Source organism: Cnephaeus nilssonii (assembly GCF_951640355.1).
Source record: "Cnephaeus nilssonii genome assembly, chromosome: 12".
Lineage (NCBI taxonomy): Eukaryota > Metazoa > Chordata > Mammalia > Chiroptera > Vespertilionidae > Cnephaeus > Cnephaeus nilssonii.
This window is the reverse complement of record NC_137083.1, coordinates 5,521,126-5,542,707: the sequence shown is the minus strand read 5'-3', so window position 1 is coordinate 5,542,707 and position 21,582 is coordinate 5,521,126. Positions and strand designations below refer to the sequence as shown.

The 21,582-nt window shown below is 42.5% G+C and overlaps 1 protein-coding gene across 3 annotated transcripts in view; it reads left to right on the top strand.

The window, feature by feature from the left end:
* ANLN (anillin, actin binding protein) overlaps positions 1 to 21,582 on the top strand; it is a 38,912-nt gene that overhangs the window by 4,617 nt on the left and 12,713 nt on the right. The window contains exons 2-21 of one of the 3 annotated variants that reach the window (XM_079786558.1): positions 2,125 to 2,278; positions 3,840 to 4,157; positions 4,666 to 5,045; positions 6,239 to 6,464; positions 7,085 to 7,272; positions 7,522 to 7,629; positions 9,673 to 9,805; positions 10,800 to 10,910; positions 11,855 to 12,081; positions 12,783 to 12,928; positions 13,195 to 13,354; positions 14,402 to 14,537; positions 15,124 to 15,306; positions 16,858 to 16,984; positions 17,815 to 17,863; positions 17,954 to 18,010; positions 18,572 to 18,610; positions 18,878 to 18,899; positions 19,732 to 19,844; positions 20,643 to 20,696. In XM_079786558.1, the coding sequence (XP_079642684.1) occupies positions 2,125 to 2,278; positions 3,840 to 4,157; positions 4,666 to 5,045; positions 6,239 to 6,464; positions 7,085 to 7,272; positions 7,522 to 7,629; positions 9,673 to 9,805; positions 10,800 to 10,910; positions 11,855 to 12,081; positions 12,783 to 12,928; positions 13,195 to 13,354; positions 14,402 to 14,537; positions 15,124 to 15,306; positions 16,858 to 16,984; positions 17,815 to 17,863; positions 17,954 to 18,010; positions 18,572 to 18,610; positions 18,878 to 18,899; positions 19,732 to 19,844; positions 20,643 to 20,696 (2,931 nt within the window). Of the gene's footprint in view, positions 1 to 2,124; positions 2,279 to 3,839; positions 4,158 to 4,665; positions 5,046 to 6,238; positions 6,465 to 7,084; positions 7,273 to 7,521; positions 7,630 to 9,672; positions 9,806 to 10,799; positions 10,911 to 11,854; positions 12,094 to 12,782; positions 12,929 to 13,194; positions 13,355 to 14,401; positions 14,538 to 15,123; positions 15,307 to 16,857; positions 16,985 to 17,814; positions 17,864 to 17,953; positions 18,011 to 18,571; positions 18,611 to 18,877; positions 18,900 to 19,731; positions 19,845 to 20,642; positions 20,697 to 21,582 lie in introns of all 3 variants that reach the window. The other 2 variants (XM_079786557.1, XM_079786559.1) reach the window with 2 other exon arrangements.

Here is a 21,582-nt window from a genome sequence, read left to right as displayed (position 1 = left end):
TTCCTCTACTGTTTGAAGGAATGTACATTATAAATAAAAGAATCTTTAACTTCCTGATATACCATTATAAGGAACGGTGACTTACATTTACTGAGTTGTTTTTTTTATATGTATATCATTTCTTTTAAATTAATAACCTTTGTTACTTATTAGTTTTTATTTTACAGACTAGGGAACTTTTTTCTCTTTTTACTTATCTACTTTATTTTTAATTTGAAAAAATTTAGACCAAAGTAGACAATAGGACAGTTGTGTAAGTTAGAATGACACAACCACATTCTTTTGTTGTGACCCATTGCTCATAGTAACTGAAGATACACTGACTCACAAGCATTCTAACAGCCTGGAATGGAATGTGGGCATGTCCATGAATGAATATAATTAGGCTAGTTTTGTCTGGGGAGTGATATCTTTTATTGCTGGAGAAATGATCAGACATAAATTTGTCTATCACTTTTGAGTTTATGCAAGACTTTTACTTAAAGGGGAAGGTTTTGTGTTTCATAAATCACCCTTTCTATGGCAGAGCATTTAGACTTAGTGTCACTTTTTTCAATGAACTTTTTAAAAAAATGTTTTTATTGATTTTAGAGATAGGGGAAGAGACAGAGAGAAATAGAAACATCTATCTGCTGCCTCCAGTACGCCCCCTACTGGTGTTCCAACCCATAACCCGGGCATGTGCCCTGACAGGGACTCGAACCCTTGACCTCTCTGTGCACAGGATGACGCTCAACCAGCTGAGCCATACTGGCCGGGCTTAATGAACTTGAAGTTAGAAATCATCCTAAGGAGAGGAGAGAGTTGAGCTTTCTTCCCAATTTAGCTCATTCTTGAGAGGAATTAAAAACAATTGTTATTCTGTTTTAATTAAGGAATTAAAAAGGTCAGATGGAGTGTAATTTCTTAGTGTGCTTGCAGGGCAGTGTGTACACTCCAGCCAGGAATCTGCACCCCTCCCTCAGTGCGTGCGTTTGGCAGAGAATGAGTGGTCTTACAGGTCTCGTGTTGGTTTTACCACAATTCAAACAGGAGCGTCCGAGTTCATAAAAGTACTCATCATTCTATGAAATGGCTCAGATTTCAACATAAAACTTGTATATTGACATTTAAATAAATGAAACATTAAGATGGTTTGGTGTATTTTTTCCTCTGAGGAAGTGTCTTATGTTTTCAGTTATCTCTTGCTGTTCACCACCCCAGATCTTCGTGGCTGTGTTAGTGCTGCTTCTGTACCAAATTTCCACAGACTCGGTGGTCAGAACCACACCTTAGCTTCCGTAGGTCCGAAGTCTGATGGGTTTTACTGGGTTAAACTCAGGGTGTCGGCAGGATTGGGTTCCTTCTGGAGATTTTAGGGGAGAATTTACTTCCTTACCTTCTCCAGCTTCTGGCGCCACCTGCGCTTTTAGGGTCCTGTCCCCCTTCATCCATCTTCACAGCTGCCAATCACGGCCCTCTGACCCCCGCTTCCCCTGCCACCTCTTCGCTGCCTGAGTTTCCTGCCCCCCTTTTCCCTTGTAAGGGCCATTGTGATTACATCGGTCCAGATAATCCACAACGGTCTCTCCATCGCGAGATTCTTAGCTTAGTCACACCAGCAAGCTTCCTTTGGCCACGCAACATATTCACAGTTTCAGGGCATTAGGATATGAGCATCTTTGGAGACCATTGTTCTGCCCACCAGCCTTAGTGCTTAAAACAATGACCACACAATTTTTAAAAATCTGTTTTTATGACTTTTAGAGAGAGGAAGGGAGAGGGATGAGAGAGGAGCATCCTCAATCAGCTGCCTCCTGTACATCCCCTACCAGGGATGGAGCGCACAAAACAGGCACGTGCCCTGACCAGTAATCGAACCGGTGACCTCTTGGTACGTGGGGTGACGCTCAATCCACTGAGCCACACCAGCCGGGCTTTATTCCCCCTGTAATGTTCATATTACATCAGTAGTAGTTTTGACATTGGGGTGCTCATTTAGTGGGTCTTGACTTGAATACCTTAGGATTTCACTTTTGAAATGTATGTAACTCTTTTTTCCTGCATGGCAATTGGTGATTTTAGAAGTTACCTGCAGTTTTGTGAGCCTTTGACTAAACCGTATTTTAAACATTATCTATGTAGAAACTACTTGAACGAACCCGTGCCAGGCGAGAAAATCTCCAGAGAAAGATGGCCGAGAGGCCCACGGCAGCACCGAGGACCGTGCCCCTCGCCAAGCGCACCAGAGAGCCGCTTGCAGAAGCCGGTAACCAGCAGCCCCTGTCCGGGGGGGAAGGTAAGACTGGGAGGTAATTGGAGGAGGAAGCCCCAAACACTTCCTCCTGCACGTGGAAGAATCAGCCTCTGAGGGAGGCACACGTCCAGCCCCTGGGGGAAGACCATCCTTCTCCCTCTACGTCAGGACTATGTTTTAGGTTAGGTCTGGACCTACTGGGCCAGACAGGAGTTTCCTTTAACAAATAGTTCGAATTAATTGTTTGAACTTTATTTTCCTCAATCCAGACTTACTCTGAGTGTGGAATAGTCTGGCGATAATCCTTAGTATAACTTTGAAACAGGGGTAGAAAAAAGGATGACAGAGATGAGGGCTTGGGACTGGCTTACAGTTATTTTGGGAACTAACCATAGAATGATAATTTATTTTCATATATTTATGTTGAAGGAAGGGAGGGGAATACGTTACATATACATGGTATTCGGCCAGGAAAATAGAGGCCTGTCCCGATCCAGGATCTTCTGCTTTCACTGTGACATGGGTTTGTACACTCACATAGTGAGTGCCGTGTGCACACAACCAGTGGTTGGGACTACATTTTGATGCTAAAATGTAGGTATTTACTGTTGTTCACAAGAACTGTAAATGTAAAGAACTGTGTATTTCCAGGTGGTGTTGCATGTTAAAATGGAAACATGTTAAAAATGATCAGATAAGTCCATGGAAAATGAGTTACAGAAGAGGAGAAAGTTTTATGCTGTGTTTTACGTAGATGGATGTTGATAAGGGCAGTCACAGCCTCTCACTGATACAACTTTGGTCACTGCCAGAACAAGAATACTTGGTTAGACAACCGGTGAAACTGACCTCTTAGGAAGTTTACATCCTGACTTTTAAAAAATATCAATTTTCCAGGAGATATATTAAAACTCATTCCTGGGTTGAAGTCATATGCCTTATGTTTGGATCGCTCCCTTTTATTTCAGGACTTGGAATTTGTTTTCTCGGTGTTCGTGGAAGTGTAAAATGTGAAGTGTGGTTAAGCACTTGTGTTGATTAATTTGTTTGCTATTGACTAGAAAATTCAGTCACATTTTTGGTTCCCTGTCTCTTTCCTAAACCTCAAGCCAGGTGCCCTGTACCCTTGACTTATTATTGTCCATGAAAGATTGTCTTAGAAGCAGAAAGCCTGGTTTCTACCCTTAGCTCAGCTGCGTCCCTTTAGGCAGGGAGCTACATTCCTCCAGCTTGGTTTTCCTTGTCTAAAAGCGAGGTGACTGGGCTGTGACCTTTAACAGGCCCCGGAACATTTGCTCATTCTGTGTGTGCACTTTAATTTCCTGCTCTCTTAAACTGTGTAAAGTATTGTACATATATATTGAGAATGTTACTTGAATTTATTTTCACTCAGGTTTTTTAAATCATAAATTATATATATTTTAAATCTCTCATATCAGATTTCTAAGTTATTGAAAGTAGAATTTTACATATTTCTTGTAAGTAAAATCATTGAAAGGACTAGAGAAACATGGTGTTTTATTAAGTTGTGAAGTACCTCTGGCAAGTTGTTTGTGCTGTGAGAAAGTATGGAGTTTTGAAATATTTCCCTTTTTTAATCTAGAGAAATCTTGTACAAAACCATCGCCATCAAAAAAACGCTGTTCTGACAACACTGAAGTAGAAGTTTCTAACTTGGAAAATGCACAACCGGTTGAGTCAGCTTCTGCCAAACCTTGTTCTCCAAGTCCTGCGTCCCCTCAGGCGCAGCCACAGGCACCGGCTCCGGCCAGTGATTCCCCGCCCGCCGTCCGGGCTCCGCTGCTGGGCCTGCCGAGAGCGCCGCACGCCAGCCCCGAGGCCTCTGCGGCCTCCTCTGTTAGAACACGGATGCAGAAGCTGGCAGCCCAGCGGCGCCACTGGGATAACGACGAGGTGACAGGTATGAATGACACGGATGGGATGTCCCTTTAGCCTGTCAGTAGGATTCACCTTGGTATGCGGAAAATGGTATTTATCAGTTAACACATGAAGGCACCGCTGTTGCTTTCTCTATCCCAGTGCGGTCGCTTGCACATAGTTCGCTTATCAGTAGTATGTTTACCAGGTGTGGGGCGCGCTGGAGGCACCGCACTGAGGAGGGACATGTTTTGCAGTTTCAACTTCAGGTGTGTTATCTGCAGTGTCTGGGGTTTAGCCAAAAGGAGGAAGGCAGTTGGTTAAGAAAGTTTTGTTTTTCTTTTTTAAGTTTGGATTAAGTATCATCGGATTTGAAAAGATATTGTCACATTTAAACAGCTCGGTACTCTCATGCATACGAGAGCTTTGGACGAGTTCGAAGCCTGTTAACCGCATGAACAATTCTGAATGGAGTGGTGCTGGTGTGTGCACGTACAGTACATGCATCTCTTGAGCAGGGTTGTGAATTCTTTTTCTGAAAACATTTTCAGATGACACCCCTGGAAGCTCACTCATCCCAGCGATGCCCGCGGAGGACAAGGCCGCCGCCCCTCCCAAACCAGCAGAAGCCTCAGCAGCTCCCGTCGGGAGGAGGGGCCGTCTGGCCAACCTTGCTGCCACTATTTGCTCCTGGGAAGATGATGTCAGTCACTCATCCGCAAAGCAGAACAGTGCCCAAGGACGGCCTGGTACCACTTGTTTACCCGAAGCTTCCTCGGCGAGCGGAGCATCTGCTGGCATCAATGGCAGCAGTGTTGCGCAGGAAGCCGCATGCTGCTCCCCACGGGGCGGCAATGCCTCTCTGAGGGAAGCGCCGGCCCCGAGAGCCGCGGCCGCCTCCTTGCCTACGGGTGCCGTTTCCAGGTCTGCGGTGAGTACACACAGCTTCCAATACAAAAAGCCTTGCTGCTTATGTTATGAGAGATAATGTACATTCATGTGTAGGTATGTATTTTTATAACGTATCTGCAGTGCTTTATGTTATTTTTAGAATATTGGTTTCATGGAAAGTAAAAGTCATAACTTTGGTACCCCCACCCCAAGGTAAGTGAGCAGTAAGAACTAGTGCGACTCCAGAGTGCACACCATGACGTGACGGAGCCCTCCGTCAGGGTGCGTATTTCTGACAGCTAGTAGCGATAGGGACCAGGTGGCAGTTGTCAGCGGTGGGTACGGTGCTTTCACGTATGTCCTTTTGAAAGGTTCCCTTGTGCATGTGCTACCTCAACATTTTTAAAAAATCTTAAAAAAACAAAAAAGAAGAAGAAGGTTGTGTACTGGGCATCGTCTTTGAGTGTAGAGCTGGGGTTTGGGATTAGCCTGCACGCAGTCCCAGCCCTGCCTCTTCATTAGGAGCGTGGCCTTGAACGAGGCACTTGGTCCTGCAGAACCTAGGAAAGGGTCTGGGGAGGGTGGAGCGAGGTATGTGCATGGAGCCCTTAGCATAGTGCTTGGCACAGAGTGAGGACTTCACTTATTATCATTAGTCGTCAAGTACATGATACAATAAAAATACACATGTTTTTATTTACTTTAAAGGGAGAGAGAAACATGAATTGGTTGCCTCCCATAGCATTCCGACCAGGGACTGAACCCACAACCCGGGAATCGAACCGGCGACCTTTCAGTGCACAGGACGATGTTCAACCAGCCAACCAGCTGAGCCACACTGGCCAGGGCTGTGATACGATTATGTTAAAATAATACTGACTTAATTAAAATACAGAAGGACATAATTCACTTTAACAGTTAAAATTCATAAACGTAATAGTGTGATACTATGAAAGAAATTGTTTTTAAAATAGTGACTCTGTCCCTCATACTGAATTACCCATCGTTCTATTATGCAGGCCGAACTATACAGTATAATTTGAATTGCAGCATTTTCCAAGTTGATTTTTTTTTTTTTCAAACCTGTCACATTGGCTTGATCCTTAGGTAACAACAACATTTTTTCATGAGTTTACATAGGCCACCAAGCAAATAGACTTCGCGTTGTCTGTTATGGGACTGTCTTTAGGTATTGTGAGTGTTGTATTTATCCTAAGTGTTTTCATGTTTCAGAAAGCTGCTGCTTCCCCTGTGAAAGCTTCTATATCTCTCACCAATGCTAACAATTGTGAGGTACGAAAACCTGAGCGACTTCAAAAAACTCCTGCTAGTCCTTTGAAAACTGAGGTATCAAAACCAATCGGGAAATCAGCCGAATCCCAGACAGTTCGGCCCAAAGAAGAAGTAAATAGAGAAACTTGTCTGCAGTCTCACTCTAAAGACAAATCTACAACACCAGGTTATGTATTTTTTAAAGAAATCTAAAGTTTTCAGGGCTTCTGTTCTCAGCATTTTAAATACCCAGTTTGAATGGTACAGAGTTGGTTTGCCAGGGCAAGTGCCGAATGCTCAGATGAGACGTCTTCAAATTCAGCTTTAACTGTTAGAATGATTGTTTATTAGTGTAGACGAATCCAGTCAATTGTCAAAGTACTTAACCTGCTAACATCTAAGCAGTTTAAACATGCTTTTCCTTAGAATACTGTGCTAGATACTTTCCTCTGTACTTTTTTTTTAAAATGTTTTTTATTGATTTCAGAGAGGAAAAGAGAAAGAGAGAGAAACATCAGTGATGAGAGCGAATCATTGATCGGCTGCCTCCTGCATACCCCCTACTAGGGATCGAGCCCACAACCCTGGCATGTGCCCTGACTGGGAATCGAACCTATGACCTCCTGGTTCATGGGTTGATGCTCAACCACTGAGCAACACCACCTGGGCATATATTGTTTACTTTCTGAATGAATAATCTTAGTGAAGTCAAAGCGCTTTGGAACTGTACAGGCACTTAGAACTTCCCCGTAGAAATCATAATGGTTACTTATTCTGAATAGCCTCCAACAATGGTGTTTTCTGTAGGAGCGGGAGTCAAGCCGTTTCTGGAGCGCTTCGGAGAGCGCTGTCTAGAACGCAGCAAAGACAGCCCCGCGCGGAGCACGCCCCACAGGACCCCCGTGGTCACTCCAAACACCAAGGCCATCCAGGAAAGACTGTTAAAGCAAAACACAGCTTCATCTACTACCCACGTAGCACAGCGGCTCAAGCAGGTGCGTACGTCCTATTGCCTTCACATTAACCAAGTCGTGTATTCCCATACCATTCTTTCTGACTGAATAAGTAGCATCTTGGTTCTCTGTATTAGGTATTTTAAATTAGAAATACACTTGTCCTGTATTCCTTTATATTGTGACTTTTTTCCTCTTAAAACGGAAGACAAGCCAAGTTAGTAGTGTTTGGATATTATCCTTAAACCTAGTATTGGCTCTTGTGTAAAATAGAACTTTTGATGATTTTAGGAACGTGAAAAAGAACTAGCATGTCTCCGAGGCCGATTTGACAAGGGCAATTTATGGAGTGCAGAAAAAGGCGAAAACTCGAGAAGCAAACAACTAGAAACCAAACAGGTAACATAAACAAATGGGCGAGTGATGATGAAAGGAAGAAGGAAAGCTCTGGCTCCATGCCAGGCCTCTGGTGGGCGCAAATAAAGTGCTGGGATCATTTAATCCCGACACTAACCCTGGAAGGTAACACTGCCCCCCTTTTCTGGGTGAGGGACTAAGCCCCAGGGAGGTAAATCACCCGTGCAAATGGCACAGCTGGTGCGAGGGGAAACCAGGTCTTTTAACCAGACCCTCTGACCCCGGCCGCCTCCTTTACCGCCATGTTTATTCTTGGTCCCCGATCCACAATGGAAGGATGCGGCTCAGTGGGTTTGTCTGGCACTGTGTTTTCAAAGCTGTGATTTACAACTTTGAGAATGAGTGTCCTTGCTTTCCATTACCACCACTCATTCTTTCAGCTACTCAGCTAATGTTTGAGTGCCTATTGTATACAAACCCCAAAGCTCTTTACTCTCCAGGTGGCTCAGCCCATTCTTCTCACTTCTGAAATGCACCTGCCCTGCCTTCCTCTCCTCAAACTGCTTGCTTATTCTACAGTCTCCTGTGTGTTTGTACATCAAACTGGCTACTAGCTGTGTGGGAAAGTTACTTAACTCTTCTGTGTCTCAGTTTTCTCATCTGTAAAATGGAGACATTAGTACCGATCCTAGAGAGTTATTGGGAGGATCAGATGAGGCAATGATGTGAAGTGTGCAAAATAGAAAGATGACTGACACATGTGAAGCTCTATGGCAGTATTCGCTGCTGTTCTTATTTCTACTCTTGGCTTTAATCACAACCTTTTCAAAAGCAAACAAACAATGAATGTTTCTCTCGCATAGCCTTATAAATATTTAATAAATGACTCAGATAAAGGAATATTTTTCTTCTTTTTCCTTTTTAAAAAAATATGTTTTTATTGATTTTAGAGAGAGAGGAAGGGAGAGGGATAAAGAGAGAAATATCGATGAGAGAGGAACATCTATAGGCTGCCTCCTGCACCTCCCTTCCCCCCCCCCCCCCCCCCCCCCCCCCGCCCAGGATTGAACCCACAACCCTGGGCATGTGCCCTGACCGGGAATCGATCCAGTGACCTCTTGGTTCATGGGTTGACACTCAACCACTGAACCACATCGGGAAGACCTCTTTTTTTTCTTTTCTTATGATCTGTTGTGTCCTGTGTTGTTTTCGTTGCATTTTACCCACAGAGTAACTGGTAAGTAGAATCTGGAGGTAGGAATTGTCCCTAGTTGTTTTTTTTTAAAAATATATTTTATTGATTTTTTACAGAGAGGAAGGGAGAGGGATAGAGAGCTAGAAACATCGATGAGAGAGAATCATCGACCAGCTGCCTCCTGCACACCCCCTACCAGGGATGTGCCCGCAGCCAATGTACATGCCCTTGACCGGAATCGAACCTGGGACCTTTCAGTCCGCAGGCCGACACTCTATCCACTGAGCCAAACCGGTTTCGGCCCTAGTTGTTGTTTTTTGTTAATCCTCACTTAAGGATATTTTTTTCCTCATTGATTTTTAGAGAGAGTGGAAGGGAGTGGGGAGAGACAGAGAAAGAGATTCACCAATTGGTTGCCTCCCTCACGTGCCCCTGATCAGGGCTGGGGCTTGAGCCTGCAACCCAGGTATGTGCCCTTGACTGGAATCGAACCCAGGACCCTTCAGTCTGCAGACCGATACTCTAACCACTGAGCAACCGGCCGGGGCGTCCCTAGTTTTACAGATGTGGGCTGTGATGAGTGACGCGGGGGCGTTGTTTCCTTCACACCTGACTTTCACGGGAATCGGTTTCTCTAAAGCTGAACCTGAGGCAGATTTCCATTCCCCTTGCCTCCTGGTCTCAGTGACTCACATCCTGAGAATCCCAGAACCGAGCTGGCCGAGGGCTCGTGTTCTGAACTGCCGGGCCTTTCACACGCATTGTCTGCTTTGTTCTGAGGAAGCTTATGTAGAGCAATGACTGTGGTTTGTTTCATTTAATGACACATAAAAAGACAAAGGTCTATTGTTTTGAGGAGTAAAATGTATCTCTTCACTTGCTTTTTGCAGGAAATTCACTCTCAGAACACTCCCCTCAGAAAACATCAAGTTGTTTCAAATGCCCCGTCACGTCCAGTAAGAGAAAAGGAGAAGGCGGCAGGAAAGCAGACGCCAGCGCAGCCCCCCAGCTCAGAGCCCGCAGGTCGGCGCTTCCTTCCCTCCTTCACCGCCCTGGTGCTCGGTCCACCAGAGTTCTGGAAACGGGGTTGGAAGTCAGAAACGCTGCTCTAGTGTAGAAAGGCAGATGCGTGCCTTCATGTCCACCACTTTTCACTCTGGCCACGCCGTGCTTCTCTCAGTCCTTTCCAGAGTGGGAATTCAGCCTCTCGATGCGAGTGTGAATACTGCAACTTGTAATATCTGTTAACTATGAGGCGTGCATGCTCTGTAAATCAGCTTCTCTGCAAGTGTGTGCAGGTTGGAACCAGAGTGCAAAAGTGTGCTGTGTGCAGAGATGATTGTAGCCGCGTGTCATGGTAGTACACGACCTAAGGCCGTCAGCAGCAGCTTTACGTAAATGGTGCTAAATCCATGTAATCACATGTGCCCCTGCTGGACGGGGGCTTCCGAAGCTTTGCTGACTGGATGTGGTGAGAGGGGCTTCTTTGTCTTGTTCCTGATGTTAGAGGAAGAGCTTTCAGTCCTTCACAGGGGATGGTGTTAGCTGGGGCTTTTCTTAGAGAGGGGTCGTTTCCTTCTGTTGCTACTTTTTTTCAGTGTGTGTTTTTTTAATGTATCTTTATTGCTGAAAGTATTACAGATGTCCCCTTGTCTCCCCTATTGACCCTCTCCACCCTGCACCCTTCTTAAGTGTATTTATGGGCACTTTTTAAAAAACTAAAAAACAAATTGCAGAACAGCATGAGAGTGTGACCACCTGCTGATAAATAAAAGGCTGCTCACATAGATCACCACAGGGGGAAACTGAGGAACAAACCATAGCCTGGTCTGTCGGTGTCCCTTCCTCCTGGAGAGAGAAAGGGGGAGGTAGGAGAGGGCAGGCTTTAGGGGGTATTCTCTGTACATTTCTAAATGTGATATGCAGTTTTGTAATAAAAAAAGATACAGAGGATTCTATAACCAAAAAGTTCCGGGTTCTTATAATATTAATGTGGTTTTCCCTAAAACTTTTTTAGGTTTCACTGAATGTGAAATGACGAAGTCTAGCCCTTTGAAAATAACCTTGTTTTTAGAAGAGGAAAAGTCTGTAAAAGTAACATCAGACCCAAAGGTGGAGCAGCAGACAGGTTGGTTTTTATTCTTTATTTCTTACTAGCACTGAACGTATTATGAGAAATAATAAAACAGTAGAAGCACATATTCCACTATATGCTGTTCTATATTTCTTAAAAAAAATTTTTTTTAAATTGATTTCAGAGAGGTAGGGGGAGGGAGAGAGAGAGAGAAACATTAATGATGAGAGGGAATCGTTGATCAGCTGCCTCCTGCACGCCCCCTACTGGGGCTCAAGCTCACAACCTGAGCATGTGGCCTGACCAGGAATCGAACCTTGACCTCCTGATTCATCCGTCCATGCTCAACCACTGAGCCACGCCAGCCAGGCCAGTGTTCTATATTTCTGAGTGGCTTGTGGTTTTATAGTTCTCTCTCTCTCTTAACTACGAAGAAGTACTCTAGCCTCCACAGAGCTAGAGGACTGGAACAGCTATCTTTAGGGTACGGACCCTGTGAAAACGTGGTCGACCTACCCTGGCCTGTCACTGGGGAGGGAGTGCACTGCCTGGCACCGCCATGTACTGTCGGGGAGCTAGTGGCCCTGAAGGCGCCTGTGAGTCCTGCCCTTGGTGACGCTAGTGTTTCCTGTTGGTGACTGCCGCCTCCAAGGGCAGCTCCACCATCGGAGAGTCATTTGGAAGAGCTTGTTTTATACGTCTGGAGCTTTTGGCTCTAACCCTGAGTTCTTACTTAATAATCTTGCTCACCCCCAAAGCATTGGATCAGCTTTTGATAATTTCCACTTTTATTGGTAAGAAACTATTACTAGAAATTTGAAAATAATTTTGGTTTCATATGTTAGTAAGTTTTATTATTATTTTTTGTTTAGGAGGTGCTTCTCATCAGGGCTTTCCCCCGTTTATTTAGTAAGCATGTGGATGTTAGATCTTTTCTGCTCTCCCTCTAATTTTTAAAGGCCTGGATCACAGCTTCCACTTATTGAAATATCTTTCAGAAGTGGTACGTGAAATCGAGATGAGCGTGGACGACGAGGATGACATCAATAGTTCGAAAGTGATTAACGACATCTTCAGTGATGTCCTGCAGGAAGGCGAGCTGGATGCGGCCAGGAGCCCAGAGCAGCTGGGCCAGGCGGGAGCTGAGAGCGGGGAGGACCAGGAGGATGCCCTGAATATCTCCTCCATGTCGCTGCTGGCTCCGCTGGCACAGACAGTCGGCGTGGTAAGTCCAGAGGTAAGAAAAGAGGAGCCAGGCTCGGGACATGAAGAAACCAAGCAGCATGGGGTCCCCTTTTGTTTCAGTGGGTGCATGGGGATTTAGACTCTGGAGCCAGGGGAGTCTGCAAACCTGACTTGAATGCTCTTGAGAGAGAGCTTAAAAGTCTCCCGTGGTTCCTTTGACCTTAGATAGAATCCAAACCAACGTGGGTAAAGGCCAGGCATTGGGGCCCAAACCCTGGCTCTGCCATTTCCTGATGTTTATTGGTCAGATCATTGAACCTCTGTCACATCCACTCACCTGTTAAATGCGGTTAAAAATAGTACCTGCATCTTGGGGTTGATGTGACTATTAAGACATATTAGTATATTGGTACTTGGCACCAGACAGATAACTAACATTTATGAGAGCGAGCTATATTATTAGCTATCACCCTATATTGAATAACTGCAGCTTTGTTTGGAAATTGATTCAATTAGAACTGTTTCTAAAGAGGGTTATGAATGTAGGTTATAGCTATCTTTCAACTTTTATTTATTTATTCTTTAGAAATTTGGTTTAGTTTGTTTTGTTTTTACGATGTATCAGTTGACTTGTGCGATATTTATTTCCTCATATAGAGAAGAATTCATTCAGTTCCTCAGTTATCATTTAGAATCAATTGGCATCCATAAAACCTATTAATACCCACTGCTTTCCTGCAGAGTTTCGCTTCCTCGCCTAGATTGGAACTGAAGGGCAGTAGCACACATGATGAGAGTCCAAAACCAGGAAAGTTCCAGAGAACCCGTGTCCCGCGGGCCGAGTCTGGGGATAGCATTGGTTCTGAGGATCGTGACCTTCTTTACAGGTGAGAACATTTGGGGGAGGCATTCACTCCTAAGGGTCATGGTTTCGATGGATACAACAAGTTTGATTCCTTGTAATTATGTTAACTTGCAAAAAATTTCGGAATCACTTCTGTCAGCTTCTCTTTCGCCCAGTGGCATTTCCCGTTCTGGTGAAGTGTGCTGCTGACAAGTTGCAGCATCAGTATCCAGTTCTGCGGAAATGCTGAATAAAAAGTAGTGCTAGTGTGTTGCTGGATTTCTAACAGAGTGTAACTGTTTCCTGAAGCATCGATGCGTACAGATCTCAGAGAATCAAAGAAACAGACCGTCCTTCAGTTAAGCAGATTGTTCGGAAGGAAGATGCTACTTCAAAATTGGAGGGAAAAAAGAATGCTGAAGAAAAGAGCGTCTTTCCTGGTCAGGTTAACGTCAAGCAGAAAATGCAGGTGTGTACTTCCATGGACGGGGTTTATGGTGTATATTTCACGAGACTGAGCTTGAGCACGAGGCCCAGCCTTTTTTATTTTTATTTATTTATTTTTTAAAATATATTTTTTATTGATTTCAGAGAGGAAGGGACAGGGAGAGAGGGATAGAAACGTCAATAATGAGAGTCACTGATGGGCTGCCTTCTGCATGCCTCCCACTGGGGATTGAGCCCACAACTGGGCATGTGCCCTTGACTGGAATGGAACCTGCGACCCTTCAGTCCGCAGGCCTATGCTCTATCCACTGAGCCAAACCAGCTAGGGCGAGGCCCAGCCTTTCCATCTCTGTGCCCTGAGGGCCTGGGACAGTGTCTGACGCCTGACAGCCTGACCTCAGCAGTTGCTCTTGAATTCAGTTTAATTGGAGAAAGGCTCTCTTTATTAGAAAAATTGGAAGCTTGTTTGATATTATTGAATATTTATTTTTAAACATGTTTGTCCTAAATATCCTTAAAGTGTAACTATAAATCACATGATGGTGAAATGTGCAATTTATTTTGTTCTTAAATATTCTTTTACTCTAAGGAAGACATTAAAAAATTACACCATACATGTAATTTAAATAAAATGAGTCAGATAATCTCTGTCTGTAGACTGGGATGCATTTGAAGGCATGCAGCTGTGCAGAGTATGCCGAGAATGAATATATGAATATATTTACATCCCCACACTCTCTCTCTGTACCTACCTATCCATCTGTAGCTAAAAAAGGGTGTGACTTTGTTGGACATCGCCCCAAAGGGTGTGACTTTGTTGGACATTGCCCCAATTATAATTTTAGTAAGTATGATTGAAAGTCTTTTCATAAGGAAGAATGTTGATAGTGTAATTATTACAGTATGTTAAATGCTCCTGGTACAGAGTCTAGAAACTTGAATGGTGAAACTAACATTTGGACTTTCTGGGAATTTTGGGAATTATAGAATCAGATTGGTTATAATCCAAGTTTCAGTAAGTGAAAGTGGTGACTGAGAATGGGTTTTCTCTCCTTGGGGGTCTCACCAGGAACTCAACAATGAAATCAACCTGCAGCAGACGGTGATCTACCAGGCCAGCCAGGCCCTGAACTGCTGTGTGGACGAGGAGCACGGGAAGGGGTCCCTGGAAGAAGCCGAGGCGGAGAGGCTGCTTCTCATCGCAAGTGCGTGAGACCCAGGCAGTCCCAGCAGGCGCAGCCAGGACACACTCCCTTCACCTCGAGTGGGCTGACACTCTCTCTGTAGAGACAGGGCCTTTTCTGATAACCTGCTTCAGTCCATCTGCTTTTGTTCTGGGTAACGTCTGTGCACACCCGCCATGCAAAAGGAGATGTAGTTTGCATGAAAGGACAAAAGAAAGGGAAAGCATTTGAAGGCATGCAGCTGTGCAGAGTATGCTGAGAATGAATATATGGATATATTTACATCCCCACTCTCTCTCTGTACCTAGCTATCTATCTGTAGCTAAAAAAGGATGTGAGTTTTGGTGTGTGTGTATGTATGTGTGGTGATGAACGGTGGAAAGATTATACCGCACAAGAAAACTGACCAGTAGTGGAAGCATTAAATTATTGGAACTTGGTAAACAGATGACCAATTAAGGTTTTTCCAACTACCTCCACCTGTTTCTATAAAGAAAGTTACTGATTTCGTCTTTGGGCTTTTGTACTGTTGCCACATAATTGGTCTCATTTAGAAACAGTTGCAACTTTTAATATTTGAAATACTAACTTGCATCGTTTTACATAGCTGAGAAGAGAACACTTTTGATGGACGAGCTGAATGAGCTGAAGAGTGGAGGACCTCAGAGGAAGAATAAGGCTGGTCTCCTCTCCCAAAGTGAATTTGTCCCGTCCAAAGGGTCAGTCACTTTGTCAGAAATCCGTTTGCCTCTCAAGGCAGATTTTGTCTGCAGCACAGCTCAGAAACCAGGTGCGGAGATTTTCATTTGCCTGCCTTCTAGAACGTATGTGGGATTTGAACCTCACCTAGCTTGGAATTGTGCGAATGGGAACAATGGAGAGCATGAATAAAGCTACAAAGCTTGTGTCTTGGGTCTTTAGATCCTTTTGTGAATATGCGTGTAAGAATAACCAAGGACAGCTCATACGGGAACTCACTGTTCCACATAACAACAAAGCTCTAACTGAAAGTAAGCTAGTTAAACATAATTTTGAACATGAATCATTTTCCTGAGATGAGTTATTCTGACATAGCAATCAGTTTCATTAATTTTATTGTGGAAAGTATTTGGGGCATCTAAAATGACTCATTTTACTTACTTTATTCTATGTGAAATTCATCCCATTATAGAAATTTGTTCTATAAATTCTGAATTTATAGAATTTGGGGGAGTGGAGAGCCCCACAGTGGATATACTTGTATTGAACTTTTACTCCCTTTGCCCCTCTAGATTGAATAAGTAAACTTTTCTAAACTACATCTTCTCCTAAAAGTCATTATAAGCACAGTGGGTAAAGGAGAATATGGCACGAGGATCTGAAGACAGGCAGGGTGATTATAGCAAGCTTAAGAAAATGAGTGTTTTATTAAAGTTCGGATGCTTTTTAAGGTTTATTTAAATTTTTTGTGTGAGACATTCTCTTTGAGAGAGAGGAAGCCTGGACTAGATGAGAAGTGAATTTGAGGTGCGGGGAAAGTAAAGAGGGTCCTTTCAGCCGAAACCGGTTTGGCTCAGTGGATTGAGCGTCGGCCTGCGGACTCAAGGGTCCCAGGTTCGATTCCAGTCAAGGGCATATACCTTGGTTGCGGGCACATCCCCAGTAGGGGGTGTGCAAGAGGCAGCTGATCGATGTTTCTCTCTCATCGATGTTTCTAACTCTCTATCCCTCTCTCTTCCTCTCTGTAAAAAATCAATAAAATATATTAAAAAAGAAAAAAAGAGGGTCCTTTCAAGGTTTGAGCATTTTGGCAGGAAAGAGGTGACCTGAGTTCTAATTCTTGCTGTTGTCCGATTTTGGTGGGCTATGGGCAGAAATCTGTGGTCATTTAATGTGTACCTTGAAATCTGTGGTTCTTTAATGACAGATAGTGAAGAAATAGTTCATGTTTTCTTTAGAATTTATCTCTGAGGAACTTTCACAAGTATAGTATTTTGATCTCAGTTTTGAAATGTAGTAGTACATACTCAGATACATGCTCAGGTACATACCATTGCGTTGTACACTATTAGCTCAAGAACTAGGGGTCACTAGGTAAAACGCAAAGCCTGCAGAATTGGAGGGGTGTGGAGTGAAGTTATTGTGATTCCCATAGTGGGAGGGCCCGTGATGAGGCTTATTCTAGAATTATGACCATCTGCTTATGTCTTACCTTTGTGTCTGGAAAGTTGATTTTAGAAAATTTTCAATGAATTTTATGTAAATCAGTGCAGTATTCCTTTATTCCTCTGGTCTTCAGAATGCTGGTTACCTAAATCCGATTCTGCTTGATCTGATTCTGTGATGTGATTCCTTCCTGCAGATGCAGCAACTTACTCCTTCCTGATCATCCTGAAGGCAGGCGCCGAGAACATGGTGGCCACCCCACTGGCAAACACTGCCACTTCTCTGAATGGCGATGCCCTGATGTTCTCCACCACGTACACTCTGTGAGTACATCAGGCGGTCGGCGGCACACCTTTCCCTTCAGTAGTTAATGCAGTCTAAGCACACAGGTGGGCTTAGAACCTGTGAAGTGCAGAGTGGTCATTCTTTTTATGTGCTCACATAACTCAGTTTCCAATTGGTTGCTTTAACTCAGGGGTCCTCAAACTTTTTAAACAGGGGGCCAGTTCACTGTCCCTCAGACCGTTGAAGGGCCGGACTATAGTTTAAAAAAAACTATGAACAAATTCCTATGCACACTGCACATATCTAATTTTGAAGTAAAAAAACAAAACGGCAAAAACACCCGCATGTGGCCCGCGGGCCGTAGTTTGAGGACGCCTGGTTTAACTCTTCTGTTTCTGACATTTCTTCGCATTGAGTAGAATGCTGCTTCCATGTGACTGCAGGTGTTTAACGTTTTGAAGTATTTTAAAATGTGTTTGTGTGTAGGTATACATATGCCTATAAAAACATTGATCATAATTTTTTACGTATGCTTTAAATCTCATTACGTACTTAATATCCAATCTCAGTGAGAGAACTTATTTAGTGTCACAGACTTATTTTGAAACAAGTCAAAATTGAGTTTGAAAAAAATTACCCTTTTTGCAGATCTTGAGTTGTAAATTACTAAAGAAAATATTTGACTTGTATTATAGGAAAAAATTGACTGTTCTTACAAATTTTTATATTCTTAAGTGGTTGATCGCTATTGTCTTTAGTTGAAACACGGTGAATTCTTTTGCTCTCAGAGTCTTTTAACAGTGTGGTGGCATCATCCTGGGCCATAGCTTGGTGTTTTCCTTATAGTTTTCATGCTTTGTGATTTCAGGGAAGATGTGTCCAATGACTTTGAAATCAGTATTGAAGTTTACAGCTTGGTAAGCAGTTAAGCTCTCTAAAATAACTACTAGTTTATTGTCTTAAAGGTAACAGATTTAAACTAGTTATGCTTTCCATTTGGGTATTAGGTGCAAAAGAAAGATCCCTCAGTGCCAGATAAGAAGAAAAAGGCATACAAATCCAAGGTGAGGATGAAAGAAACCCAGTAAATTATAATAATCAGAAACCACAGATCCAATGCCAGTTTCCATATGTATAATTTTTAATGATTATCAAGTTTTTGGACCATTTTTATGCCCCAAATTTCAGGTACCGCATTTCATAGGTATGAACACTGACATAAACTTATAATCCTAAGTATAGCTCCTCATGCACTCGGCTTGATGATTCTGTGCTCTGTTCTTTGACAGCTTACTTGTATTACCTCTTTGTCTTCCCCAGCCTTCCCTGGAGTCTGGTCTCTACGTCCTCTGCACCAGGGCTTAGCAGAGGTGTGGGGACAGGACTCCAGCTGGCTTCTCATTCTTCCTGCTCTTTGCTCTTCTGTTCTTTTTCAAGCCATCATTTAAAAGAATTTTATTTAGCTTAAACAGAGAAAGAGTGACAGTATGGGTAATACCTTAATAAAAGATTCAAGAATATTCATATTTAAGGATTATTTTCTATGTGGGAGTGTCTTAAGATTGGTTATTTTAAAACTCTAAATCGTAATGTTTAATAGAAAATATTCTGATGTTTTCTTTTAGGCTATCACTCCAAAGCGACTTCTCACATCTAGAACTACAGTAAGTAGAATTTTTAAGAAATTGAGCCTCCTTGTGAAATCTTCCTATTACACATATGATTGTGAATTGGTTAACCATTTCTAAACCCTTAGCACTTTGGAAATCTTTAAAATATACTACTGGGGGAGGGAGGGACCTCATTTTTATGTAGAAAAAAATGTGTTCTGAAATGTAGTTCTTGCAGTGTTAAAGAGTTTTGTATTTAATATTCAAATCTTTATATCTAATCAAGAAAATAACTTGTTTCTTCTTCACACTCTTTTTTAGAAAGGCACCCTTCATTCTTCAGGTGAGTGGATCTTGAACTGTTGGAAACACTAGAATAAGGAAAAGAGCTAACGAAGCAATTGCGTACTCGCACGTGCAGCCATCTCGGTTGGTGGGTGTTCAGCATAGTCTCCTTGGGAAGACATTTTCTATGTGGTTTAGCACCGCGTGAGATTACTGTCCGGTCGCTGTTGTCAGATGTCACACATCTCAGGCCCTGGCAGCAGCGCCCATGAGGCCGGTCACATGACCCCTGCAGTGGGAGCAGTGCTCGTCACCCGGCTCATGCTGCCCCGCTGTCAACACTGTGGAGGTGACCTCTGTTCGCTTTGCTGGCCATAGCTGGCATTGAACCGTGTCAGAAAGGCATCTTCCTAGCACGGTGGGAACTGGGGTTCCCGTAAGCCCGGGAAGGGCCTCTAGAACGGCTTTAGGAGGGGTTAGGGTTGGGTTGGCTTCTCTCACCTCCTTGGGGCTTTTGGTCTCTTCTTGGTACAGAGTAACTAAGAAGCACCGTGCAGCATCGTCTGTGCTGCTAAGTATGCCACCTAGACTATGGCAATGGAGTCTTCTCTCATTCCTATGCATTTTATGCACACATTTTGAGGTTCTGTCGCTTTAAAAACCTGTCTGTCCCAGATATTCAGACGCGCCTAAACTCTACTATAGTTAAATATAAACTACCTAACAGTTTGCTGTCACTAGCAAATTTGAGATTTTTCCTTCCTATTTGGAGATGGAGGGAAATGCAGTTTTCTCTGTGGCAGGTTAATGTCATTGTGTTGGGTGAGGTGAGGAGTGGTTTACACTTAGGGAAGTCACTCCGAACTAAGCCCCAGCCCCTCTCTCTCCAGTGATGGCCAGCCCGGGCGGGCTCCATGCTGTGCGCACCAGCAACTTCATCCTTGTTGGATCTTACACGCTGTCCTTATCTTCAGTAGGAAACACGAAGTTCCCTCTGGACAAGGTAACCCGAATTTATTTGTTTATTTATTTTTAGAAAAATTAGGTCAGTGGGAATGCCCCAGTACTTTCAAGTATTAAAATCTTTGACTGAAAGTGTGTGTTCTTAGACTTGTACATTTTAACGAGGCATTGGTGTACCTACATGATATATTTTTTGATGTTGGAAATATTTTCCCCTTGTATCTTAACAGTTAAATCCTGAAAGTACTGCATGCTGATTTATTCTAAATGTCAGTTCTGATTAAAGAAGTGTTACTTTCTTTAAGATTTATTTTTCAATTACAGTTGACGTACAATATTATATTAGTTTCTGGTGTACAACGTAGCAATTAGACATCTGTATGCTTTTCACCATAATGTGATATGACTAAACTTTTAATAACTAACAAGACCATTTTAAGGAATGAGAGAACTAGAAGTAAACTTCAATTCTTGGGTTGACCCCTGCTTCATAACTCAGGGTAATTTTTAAATATTATAAGAGCTTTTTGTAGTTAGAATATAGAGATGAAGTATTACACATTAGGAGGCCTAGTTAGTGTTGGCCCTGCTAGGAATTTCCTCTTTTAACATTGAACAAAGGCACTTCATTTCTCATAGCTTTAGAATTCCATGAAATCTTTCTTGTAGTTGATAGACTATATTTGAAATTTTGATTATTGTTAATGCGTAAGTGTATTTTTTAACATGTTTATTTAAAAGATTCTTGTACCCTTTTACTTAGTGATTCAGTTAGTTTAACAAATTGAGTGATCCTGGGTTTTTTTTTTCTCTTTGTCTTTTATTTTGTTTGTTTTAGATAAATTATGATGTAAAAGAGCGAGAGCTACTGGGCTATTTGTTCCAGGAAAAGGTTGAAGTTTTTTCTTTGCTTGAAACTAACAAGCTTAAAAATCAGTCCTTAAGTTTTGGCCTATATGTGTTTGTTTCACTAACCACTCTTGTGCCTTCTTGGTTATTTTGAATAATTAAGGACGTTATATCCATTATTCTTAAGTCTCTTGCAGTTGGGCATCTTTACTTTGTTCTCTGTTTTCTTCATGCATCTTTGGTGTTGGGTTTCCTCCTACATTCTTTTCTCATGTTTTAATTCATTCAGATTCTGTAGTCACTTCAACGTTGATTTTCTGGGTACTAAAATAACAAATTAAATTTATTCAAGATTGTTTACCTCCCATATATTGAAAGAGCTATTGGTGATGCTGTAAGTAGAAAACTTTTTTGGTCACAATTGGCAATAGGCATTTGCTATGTAGATGATACTTTGTTTATAATTTTTAAATTAAAATGAATTTAACACTTAAATTATACTAAGTAAAATCATATATTTTAGATTTTTAAAAGGCTTTTTAATATCCTTGTGAAGATCAATTGCAAGCATTTTGTGGGTATTTAGAAATGCTAATTTATAAAATGCTGGACAGGATTAGTTTATTTATTATTAAAACAAGATTTGCAGATTACACGTAAGAACTGAGATTCTGTGAACTGTATTCCTTACTTGCTGTTGTCTGTCACAAAGCCAATTTCTGCATGTGTAAGAGATTTCATTAATCTCTAAATTGGAGGGGATTTCAGTAACACGTTAAATATAGAATGTTTGCTTTTTGAAATTTTTTTTGGTCTGTCATTTTAATTCAAAATGTCACAAAATATTTCTATTCTCTTAGTTCTTTTGAATTCATAACTTAAATAGGCAATCATGTGATTGAGTGCAAAATCATTTTATTTAATTGGTT